Raw genomic sequence first — 11,942 nt, forward strand, 5'->3', positions numbered from 1 at the left:
CAGACATAGCTTTCATTTGTATCAATTTTATGTTCTTTCTTATGGTGTAGATATTTATTAATGCTGGTTTTCAGGATAAATATGTTATCTGTTGTTTTGCAGTTTTTTCTGAAACCAAACTGTTGTGTTGACAGAAGATTGTGTTTTCCAGATAGGTAATTATTCCCAGTATTATGTTCGTTAGATTGAGAATGTTTTGTGAATATACCATACGGCAGGAAGATATAAATTCCAGTTTGTATATGTCATATATTTTCAATATATTTTGTTTAGAGTGAGTACGTGTTCGGTATGGACTTCTGCTAATAATACGCAGAGCTTTTTTTCTGAACGCGGTAACATTTGTTTAAATCTGATTTACAATCACTACCCAGGGCAGGAATCTTATAATTGAAATATGGTAAAACTGATGAACAATATAATGTAAAGCAGGTATGCTCAGGTAAAAAGCGTTTCACTTTGTTTATAACTCCAATATTTCTGGAACACACTCCAACATTATGTTTAATATTGCGTTTCCACTTAATGTGTTCGTCTATAAATGCTAATAATTGGGGAGTTGTTTACTCGTTGTTAGCTAAGACTGGTCAATGCAAGGTGTCATCTGAGCTATTTGCGTGATTTGAACTTGATGAAAATCCCATCCTCCGTTTTGAGGATCCCGGTAGAAAGCATCTTTGGCGCAGCACAACCATCATCAATGAATAACTCGAATCGTTGCAGTATCCTAGCAACCACTACTTTCATTTCATTCATCGCAAAATTCTGCCCGATGCAGTTTCTGTAAAACAAATCAAGTAGCATGAATGTACAACATAAACAAACAAGCTGACACATGCAAGTACGTTATTGCTAACCATCACAAAGAAATTAAATAGATCTTAGTTGAAGATTGCGATCCGCAAATCCACAAAAGGCGTGAATACATCCGACTAGCGGTACTACGACCTAAAGTATTCACAGATGATAACTTGCCTCGGGCCTGCTGCAAAGGGGACGAATGCATGTGGTGCTCTATGTTTACTATTCTCCGGCAAGAATCTTAATGGATCAAATACTTCCGGGTTTTCCCATACATGGGGATTGTGGTGGACAGCGTTCATTAACGCATAGATAACTGTACCTGTACGAGAAGAAATAAAATGTTAGTGAGATAACATGGCACATTATTGGATATAATTTTTTTAGTGCGAGTATTGTTAGTATTTGTAATTATGATACAATAATAGGGGTCCCAATCCTAAATCAAAATGGCTAAAGCAATGTACCAGTGTCATTTTTTACTATATAGTTATACGTGGTTGTGTTTTAGCAAATACTTGTCTGGACTAAATTTCAGTGTATATCATAAGTAGAGATTATGTATTTCGGTGATTGAAAAAAACAGTCATTTACAGTCACAGTTTGTTCACAGTTGCTAGTAAATGTTGAGGTATATTCACTCTTCAAAATCAAATGAACATGCACGACTGAACACAAATACTAAAGCATATATCCTCTCAATTATTTTTAAAGCGTGGGGGGGTCGACACCTGCGCACGCGTGGGAATTCAGTCCTAAGCGACGATAACACAAGCTAAAAACGCAAAGGCTCGTGGGTAGACGTTTGTTTGTAAACAATGACACGTTATGGCCTTCTGACGCATGCGCAGGTGACAACTCCCCCACTTTAACTATCGTCAGATGACCTCCACACAGGTACGTTTATGTGAAAAATTATGGTTCAGTTATGATACCTGGCGGTGCTACAGTCCCATCACGGAATTCTAAAGGAGCAGTAATCTTCCGGGTTACAAGCTGCACTGGTGTGTGATACCTTAGGCTTTCTCTTAAAAACATGGTGGTATAAGGGATACTCTGAAGATCTTGCCTGAAATGAAAAACAAATTGCCCACTATCATGGAATACCACTTCCTCATATTTCTATATATACTATTGATAGATGTGTATTTATATGACACACAAGCCATTAATGCATATGTCTAGTACATTTCAAGATATATTCACTATTTGCAATTTTATAATCTACTAATAACAAAGGTTTCGCTAGTTTAAGCAAGCAGCCTCTCAGCTGAGATAGTTCCGCTGTTAGCAATGCACATTTCAATTAAAGAACTGAAGATATCATTAGAAAATGAACAAATTTTAGATAGGTGTAGCAAAGCAATCGGACTTGCTGTTTTCAACAATAATTCGAAAATATCACTTTTTACCCGAAAATGACAAAAATATTCATCAAAATTAGAGAATTGAATATGTCATCACAAAATGAACAAATCTGAGCGAGGTCCACATGTAGCACCCATATATATATATATATATATATATATATATATATATATATATATATATATATATATATATATATATATATATATATATATAATATCAAATCAATTGAACCAGCGGTTTTCAACAATAAGTCGAAAAATTTGACATGGACGACGACAGACACCGGACGACGATAGACGACGACGGACACTCACTCATATGATAAGCTTTGCTCGACAAAGTCGACAGCGGAGCTAAAAAAGTCGCTAACACTCAAAATGTTGCATAAATGGTATTATAAATAAATTTTATCAAAACAGTTAGACGCTGACATCATTATAATGCAATGACTCCAACAAAAATAAAGACGAAATGTACGATTGGTGGAGAGTAGAGTTAAACGCACCAAGAATAAGATTATAATACATGTATATTTATACTGACCATTTTACTTCCATGTTCTCTTTTTTCTCCATAAGCTCGTCGATTTCTTTTCGGCATGTTTGCTGATATTCCGGATATCTAGCCAGATTATACAAACACCATGAAATTCCACTGGCAGTTGTATCATGACCAGCAAAAAGAAATGTACTGACTTCATTTTGTATTTCTTGATCAGTTAATCCATTACCATCTTCATCCTGGAAAGCAACATTTTGTTAACATGGATGAACCTTAAGTGGAGAATGCAAAACGCTGAGTTGTGAGGTGAATAGGAATACGTAAACAGCGAAGAACTAAATCCCAAACAAGCAAACAGTCATGGCAGATGCCCACTCAACTTTACTTCAACCAACTTAAATATCTATATCTGACATTCTCAAAAATTACCTTTGCCTCCAGCAAGATATCCATGAAATCGAAACATTTGTTGTCTTCTTTATTTGTTTGCACTTTTTTGTTTCGAATTACTTGTCTTGAATAATTCTGTAAGAACTGCAATGTCTTCTCCCACTGACGTCCTTCGGAGGTGAAATATCGAAATAGCAATGGAGGTAGGTTGGCAAACCTTATTTTCTTTGTAGCAAACGTTGTGAAATCTTTAACTGTTCGGACAAACATGTCGTGTTCCCTGAAAATGTAATATACAATAAATATCACGACTGTATCAACATGTCGAATAAATCAGTACGGGTGAAAAAGTGTCGCCACAGTGAATTCGTAACTGATTGGACAAACAATTTGTGCTTCTTGAAAAAGGATTTCCAACAACAAACGTAACTATTGATATTTCCTTACTTACTTGTTCACTTGACAATTACTAGTTACACCAAAAATGCATTTTAATAAGGAATCCAGAGTAAGTAGACTAATATCTTCCCATATTTCAATTGGTCCATCATTGGCTATTCTTTTCCATTTATCCTGAGATGAAACATGACATTATTTTTTGTTGAATTTCGAAACCCAACAAATAACTAACGGTAAACTAAATGTGTGCAATGAACATGGATGGACTTTTACATTACACACTCACCATTAATACCTCAACGCAATCATTGTAGACATCAACATATGGTTTTAACATATCAAAATGAAACACAGGAGTCAACAATCGTCTTTGTCTTTTCCATTTTGCGCCCGAACTGACCAACAAACTGTCCCCAAGCCATTCTTTGAGAACATCATAAGTCATTGGGTTCTTGGGTTCTGAATATATGTATACAAAAGTATCAATGTATGAATATGTAAATATACGATTGTCATTGGATTAAAGGTAGTTTTCATTTATGCAACCTAAATTACTTGTATATCATAGTTTGATATGTTAAACACGTACCTAAAACGAATACGTCCGGTGCTATACTTTCAGCTGCAGTATACTCCGAGAGTACATTTAAAACATTGTCTAGCGAAAAAAAACGTCCCTCAAAAACCCATCACAAAAATCCAACCCCATAAATAATGTTTTTTATTATATATCTGTCACCGGACAGGGCTTGACCGGGCTCCACACAAAGTTCGCCAAATCTGTTCTAAACTTTTTGGATTTCGCAATTCCCATGATGTATCCTTGGGAGGCAAAAATGTATGATAATATGGTTATTGCGAAGACACCGCAAAGTTATCTTTCGGCGAAAATAAAACTGAATGATCAAATTCCATGAGACCGTTCAATACGCCCCATGCGCACGGTGGTCGTAGGCACGGTCACATTTTTTGTGTCGCGATTCTAGTTACTCATTTCATATCACTTATTATAACAAATGCATTTGGGATGATGGAAACTAATTAAAATAATATGTACTGTGCACATTCAAGCTGCTATTAGTAGATTATAAAATTGCAAATAGTGAATATATCTTGAAATGTACTAGACATATGGCCGATCCCTGAATTAACGAACTGTGAAAAAAAAAATTTACGTTAACGTAAATCATTAGATGTTGTGTCGTGGTTTCGCCCAATAGACTGTGCATATCAAGTTCTGACTGGTTATTATACATTTATTTTGTTGACCTGTCGAGTTACTTACCACTAGTTGCTAGAATAGCTTTGATTGTGTCTGGGTGAGTACAAAGCAAGCGGGCACTAAATGGACCAAACCATAACTGAGTACAACGACTATACCTCTCATTACGTATGAGGTCACAGTAGTACTTAATACCCTCCTGGCTTGCAGTGAACTGAAATAAAACAAAATAATTTAAAAGTAACTTAATTCAATTATATTTAATTTAATTTTTTTAGTTATTAAGTTGTTTATATTCTATTATATATCGTATCTCTTAGTTAACCATATTAACCAAAATAGACATAAATAAACAGAAAATAAAAAAAAATATAAACATTAAAATGATTTTAATCACGCACATTGTGTCTCACTACAATTATTTAGAATTATGTTTTTTCAAGTACTTGCAAATGGTACAGAGTACAAACATACCCATGCGATCAAGCCCTCAAGGCTCTATTTTCGTTTAAAACTACTTTGCTTTTTAAATTTACTGTAAGTATCAGTTGAAACCATTATATTTATTTTTGAAGGAAACATTTTGTAATGTGTAGATCCGAAGTAGGTTATATTTAAAAACTATTGTAAATATCTCCTTAGACATCCATATAATGCTGTCAACCTTGCTGCAATTGGTGAGCTAAGTCAACCGAGTTTAAAATCACCTCGGCTTTAGAAAATGACCGAATATAGGTTACTTATACACAAAATGAGGTACCATTGCTGCGTTCTTGAGTGCTACAAATTTCAACTTCGCCGAGCAAACAATAATAAACCAAGTTGGGTGCGTAATTTACTTATTAATGTGTTTTTTCTATGGTTGTGTCGAGGCCTGGATCAATCAAGAACATGGTTGTGAATTGACAGTCAGTAAATTATTTAAACAAAGACTGAGCGACGTGGGTCTACAATGTGGACCAGAACTAAACGGCGCGTGATCTAGGACGTTTCCATGGTAAATAGAATACGAAGTCAAGGGTTATGACGCGTTGCTCTTGGTACGACAATAGCATTTTTTGATATTTAATCAACGAACACATCGCCCAACGACGGCATTTGAAAACTTTACAATGTTATTCAATAGGCCAATAGAAATCTCACGTTTTAGTTTGAATTGTTAATTTATAAATATTTATTAAGATAAAGGATTGCCTTTGTTGTGTCAGCACCCCTCAAGCCAGCTGCTGGCAAATGTAGTATGAAATAGCTTACTTGTACAACCTACGCATACATCAGTATTTGTACGGCACAAATCAGTGCAGCTCGGTGTTTCGATGTTGACACCAATTGTATTTTTAAATTAAATGAGCCAAAATATGGTAGTGTTTAGACATAACACACACATATTCAAAGAAAGTCAGAGAAAATGTAGACTATATATAAATATAGTAAATTACTCTAAATGTAATAGAGTCATACTAGTCATGCTCGGCGTTGATAAACACCGCTATTTGTTTAATAATATTATCAGGGGGAAATTCTTCTCTCTGGGTTCTCCACACATGTCAGTGGGGGATCTCGTCTGGTCTCTCTATCGCGTCCCCTTGAGGTACGGGATCGGGGAAGTCACTTAAGCCTTACAGGCAAATAAGACACACACAACGAAATACGTTTCAGCTCTCGTCTTAGCACACGGAACCCAGGAACTATGATCAACTGTACGCACTCCCTATAAGCGCGGGGGGGGGGGTATCGGCTGGTATCTTGTGTAAGAAAAAGACAAGGGATGAAGGCTCCAGCCAGCTAACATTTGTTAAACTCGAAAAAACAGACGAAAAGAATGAAAAATAAAATCTATAAAAAATACCAGGTTGAAGAATATTAGTTGCTCCTTCAAATTTCGCCAAAGCCTTACCTACATTTTACCGATATCTGCAGAATAAATCAAGACAACTACACAAATTTACTCCATTTATGAATTCCTACTGGTTTGCCCGAACGCCCGGCACAGTTGGGGGGCGTGGCCTGTTCAGCATTTGTCAACAACCAATCACAAGACTGGTTACGAACCACATCGAGGTCACGACTCTGTTAGCCTTGCTCAACTTAAATTAAGGGTATACAGCATATCAACCTGAACCCTAAACCTATTTTTCAGTTACACAATTCCGGTTCCGGTTCCGGGTTTATGGAGTTTTGCTTCACTTAGAGTGGATCGTAAATAGCGAAACGTGGTTTAATGGTGGTCGGCATAAATCATGGCAGTGAAAGGCTCGTGTATACAAAAGAATCAGTTCATTTTTCTTTCTCAGCACCATGGTTTCACATTGTTTTAACCATGAGTATGCTCCGTCGGACGAGTTATAGAATATGATTCAATGTCGGGTGGAAACAATAGATAAATAGTGAATGGTTTGTCTCTGGTTTCACACACTGGTTGTCATTTGCATTGCATTGTCACCATTCTTACCAGGTGCAAGTGTCCATACAACCAATGTCTGTCAGGGCAGGGGAAATCTGAAAGATCTCGCTCATATTGCCATCGTATCTGGAACAAACGCCACAGCCTATACGCAGCTACCAAAACCACTAAAGCTGATACGGTTACTACAGTTTTCACCATAATTTCAGTTTCTTGGATCATGTTCTTTCGATGTGAAGCAGGAAACGTTCACCAGCAAACAGTGTAAATACCATGAAGGCAAACTGACCTGCGAACTATATGATGTATTCACGAAGGTGTGTCGCTAGTGCGCATGCTTTGAATGTTGAGTGTTGTTGTTAGGCAACACAAATTTTTCAGTGTACAGAGTAAACACAGTTGGTCACAGTCTTAAGTTAGACGCCTACTCATAAATGAAAATACCCATAATTTATGTAAGGATATTGACTTGAAAAAAGTTTAGATCACTGGCATAATTTATTTTAGTAGATAGTTAACATTTTCACAGTATTATAACGCTTTGTTTATGTTCCCATGGCATGGATATCATGTCATATCTTAAATTTTAGGCTGGTGACATAACACAAAACAATATGGAGTACTTAATGATGAAGTACTTTTTGTTATTCTGAATTTCAAAAACCTCGGTTTCAACATTGCAATCCATGGAAATATTAGGAAAAGTTTCGCCAAAAGAATGTAACACACAAACAAATGTTATTTACTGTAAAACATTAACTCGATGATTTTACTTAATAAAACAATGAACATTGTTATGCCATTTATGACCAATTTTTGTTATTCTGAATTTCAAAAACCTCGGTTTTAACATTGTAATCCATGAAAATATTAGGATTGATAATATGATCAATTAGTTTCATGCTTGGAATGGTAAACAACAAATGTTGTTATATAGTAGTATATTATAATGTATACACGCTACAAACTCCATATATTAGTGTACGAAATTATGTAGCTCAATAATACGTACAATTATGACACTCGGTAAATTAAAAACAATAAAGTAAAAATAACTACGTACAGTTTTGTAACCAACTGTCCCAAAGATACGTGACACTGTCTCGTTGCCTGAATAACATTTGTAATGGTTTATAAATTTGTATATACTAAGTAATTACAGTTGCAGTTTTCCACCAATAAAACGTGTCGCCAGATTTTCACCGACTTTGCCGATATTGTGTTATTTCAGCACGATGCGATATTTCAGCGGCAGTGTGATGTGGCTTAACGGTGTGCGTCGAAAACATTTATAACTAATGGCAGAGCGGTGATTCGTTGATGTGCGAATTCTTAAATTACGGCGCCCTCCCTGGCAGTCTAGGCAAGATTATGGTGTCTGTAAATGAGACATGTTTACCTATGTGCGCCTCCATTTTTAGTAAAACTAAATTTCAACCTGCTATTAGGAGTTGTACAATCACAAACTCAGGCAGAATAGAAATGAATAATGGTTATATGAGTGATTATGTTTGCTACCTTGGGTCTTTTGGGTTAACGTGAAAACGGAGAGCAAGACAGGGCAAATCTTCAATAACATATTCATTGAGGCAAATTACAATCACAATAAATACCGAGCAACATCAAACCAAAACTCTTTTACTATCTAACTATCTAACATATAAACAAATCAAGCTATAAATAGTTTGATATAATGTGCAATAAGATACAATGATTAGATTTCAATTTTCTATTGGATTCTATAGTGTACGCAATATTGATACATTGATATTCATGGGCGTGATATTCTGATGAATTGTCTAAATTAAGAACTCCTTAAAAATATTTTATTTGTTTAATTAAACTTTCAGGAGGTTTCAAAACAACATTTTATGGCAGTAAATAAATACGTTGTGCACAGAGAATATAAGATGTTCACCATTATTGTGCTTATTATTTTTCTGTATCAATATACATGTATATTCACAATCTGTTTCAATCTGCGTGATCCAGTCTTAATTTTACGCAATATTGCATTTAGGTTAATTAAATATTTTTGAAAATATACTGAAAACAAACATGTCCTGGCACTAAATCAAAGTCTAGGTGTATTTTGATTGAATTAGTAGATTATTTTGTAGTTTATTTTAAAATGCACTTTGACTTTAATAGTATAATTGTCTGAATAAATTCAAATACATGTACCGAAAACACAAATTACAATAACATATGAACTTTTTTTTATCGACTAATGTGGCCAGGTACCTTCACAGTAACAGACAATATGTGTGCATATATTGTGAAATTAAAAAAAACACAGTATTGTAATTTTTATTCGGTATTTATGGAATTGATACGAGATTTAGTCAAAATAAATGTTGTTGTATTCAAAACTGAATTGTCATTTTCAAGTCAAAGTTATTTGGAGTCAAATTGCTGGTTGACGGAACAACATAGAACGCCCTACATAGATCGACTGAATTCTGCCGGCGTGTATACAGTGCCCTCAAGTGGTGGATATTTACGAATTGACCATGCAAATAAAGGCAGCAAGTATTGAGCCAACTACTCGTGAAAGAACCACCTTCGTGTTCAAACCATATTTTTAGTTCATTCTGTGTAAAATGACGATTCGCTTAGAAAATATTAGTGCCTCATCCAAGGAGGTTTTGGCTTTTGTTTATCTGTTTGAATATTTGTCTGTCAGCAGGGTTGATCCTCATGAAATTTTCTGACAAAAGGATGAATGTGGTCCAGTTGACACGAAAACCTCGAGTTTGTAAATGAGAAGGATTCTGATAAAATTTTCAGGAGATGTTGTATTGCATTTGGAATGCCAACACATTGATAAATTTATGTTGTCAATAAGCAATTCCAGTTTACTGTTTACAGCAATTTATAACCAGATATCTATATGAGATATGCACGTACAACTAACTGAAAATTGAACACAAGGGTGAAGATATTTGGACACACGATTAGAATGCGATCTCATGAATTGTCTGCATTACTAACTTTTAGTGATCTATTGCAGACACTCATTACTGCTAGTTTGATAGGGAAAGGTACAATGACACATACCCTCTAAGAAACTCACTGCAATTAATAAATAGTTTCGGAATTCTTTATTTATTTCATCAATCTTTCAATTTCCTCTGAGACCAAAGTTACCACCATTATCACAACATCCACGCTTGCCCTCGTCATCATTCGATACAGACAGTCTGATTAGTAACAGAACAATAACATTTCATTAGACTAGTGCTTCACTGTAAATTTCCATAAGAGAAAGAGAAAGAAAGAAAAGGGGAGAAAAAGATCGAGCGAGCTTATACGACAGTTGTGTATACGTGTGTGCATATACGCGTGCTTTTGTGCTTTTGTGTGTTGAGTAACTGTTTTAGTGACATAAAACGACATATAGCAAGATATCATGTCACGTGACAAAATTATATTATCATCAATTATAAGTCGTATGATGCAACTGTTGGATCCCAATTGAATTTTAGTGTATTGTTTTATTTTGCATAGCAGTGCGACATTGAAACTCATTATCCATTAATCTGTTCGTGATATGTTTACGATTTAAGTTATCTTTATATATGAGAGCCAGTATTTATAGCTGTAATTATCTATCTATCGTACCTGTTGCGTTTCCATAACTTGTGTATTGTGGGTGGCACCTACAAAGAATAGACAATGTTTGTCCATTAAGCAGAGACACAGATGCATCACCAACCACATCATTCACACAAGGCATTCTTGCTTTCCTGACCGTTTATAGTTGCGAAGAAGTAGTATTTAACACATTGACGAAACTTACATTCTCTGCCAAGACGCGACCTTCGGAGATTGTTCCCAGTACAAGTACGACAACAAATAAAATCCATATTTTCTTCATGGTGCTCGCAATGTTTCACAGTGACTGTCAGAGAGACAATCATTAATCATTGGCTCATGTATTTGAATAACTCTCAGGGAAAGTTGTGCATAGGTAGTTACAGAGCTCTCATGTGTATTAACTAGTCTATTATTTGGAGTGTATGACTTGGGGTTATATAATAGTGAAAATAATAATATAACATGTATAGTTGAATATAGTATATGGATAATGGTCTTAAGGTAGCGAGACTATTATTTGTGTTGAAAATTACGATTTTCACATTTATTGATTAATTGATGAAATGCACCATAAACTTTCATATGATAAAGTCAATATAACATAGAATGTCATGTAAGTTGATTAAAATATAGATTTTCTGAAGGGAAGCAAGGCAGCCTCAGTAGTGTTTTCCAAAATCAACAACACAGGTTTAATCTGTGTGCCTATAAATTTCAAAGATAAACTCAAGACAAAGCAATGTTAGGATGTGTTATCAGTAGCTATCTGACACACAATGAGTGTTTCCAAACATTTGAGTGGTTTGTCTCCGCCCCTGTTTGTTTCACAGATTAGTCATTTGCATATGAATGTGTCAGACACAAGGTCACACAGCCACTGAAAAAAAATCATTGATTTTGGTGTTTTCATATGCCGAATTTATCCAATTATAGCTATCCCATTCCTTTATTTTTTAGTTTCCAATAGCCTTACACATTTGGATGTCCCTACACATGGTAAAACAGACCTTGATGGGAAAACAAATTGATTGTGCCGATAAACAAGCTTGAAAATCTTTGCTGTTACTTGATGGACGTTTTCTATGAGTTTATGTTTTTCAAAATACAAGGTCTTTAACAAAAAATAACGTATACTTATTGTCGTCGGATTAACACCAAATTTTCACAGCTTTAAGGTGACAATGAGAGGAACTTGAATGTGTCCAGACAAACTATTTCATCGATTATTTACCAACGAGTTGTGGTTTGAGTTGG

At 35.1% G+C, this 11,942-nt stretch overlaps 1 protein-coding gene and 1 long non-coding RNA gene across 2 annotated transcripts; both read right to left on the reverse strand.

Annotated features, from left to right (window-relative positions):
• Positions 1-609: 609 nt before the first annotated feature.
• On the reverse strand, positions 610-7,310 carry LOC144342935 (cytochrome P450 4F4-like). Its single transcript, XM_085495806.1, has 9 exons — positions 7,137-7,310; positions 4,748-4,898; positions 3,749-3,921; positions 3,515-3,636; positions 3,103-3,343; positions 2,716-2,912; positions 1,737-1,870; positions 976-1,123; positions 610-781 (listed from the first exon to the last, which is right to left on the reverse strand). Exons 1-9 carry the CDS (start codon positions 7,308-7,310, stop codon positions 610-612), a joined length of 1,512 nt encoding a protein of 503 aa, XP_085351932.1.
• A 2,867-nt stretch (positions 7,311-10,177) lies between these two features.
• Positions 10,178-10,993, reverse strand: LOC146729100 (uncharacterized). The gene is made up of 3 exons (XR_014928280.1): positions 10,891-10,993; positions 10,713-10,750; positions 10,178-10,291 (listed from the first exon to the last, which is right to left on the reverse strand). It is a non-coding gene; the product is annotated as an uncharacterized LOC146729100 (long non-coding RNA).
• Positions 10,994-11,942: the final 949 nt, after the last annotated feature.

This window comes from Saccoglossus kowalevskii, chromosome 22 (genome assembly GCF_978046115.1).
Source record: "Saccoglossus kowalevskii chromosome 22, keSacKowa6.1, whole genome shotgun sequence".
NCBI lineage: Eukaryota > Metazoa > Hemichordata > Enteropneusta > Harrimaniidae > Saccoglossus > Saccoglossus kowalevskii.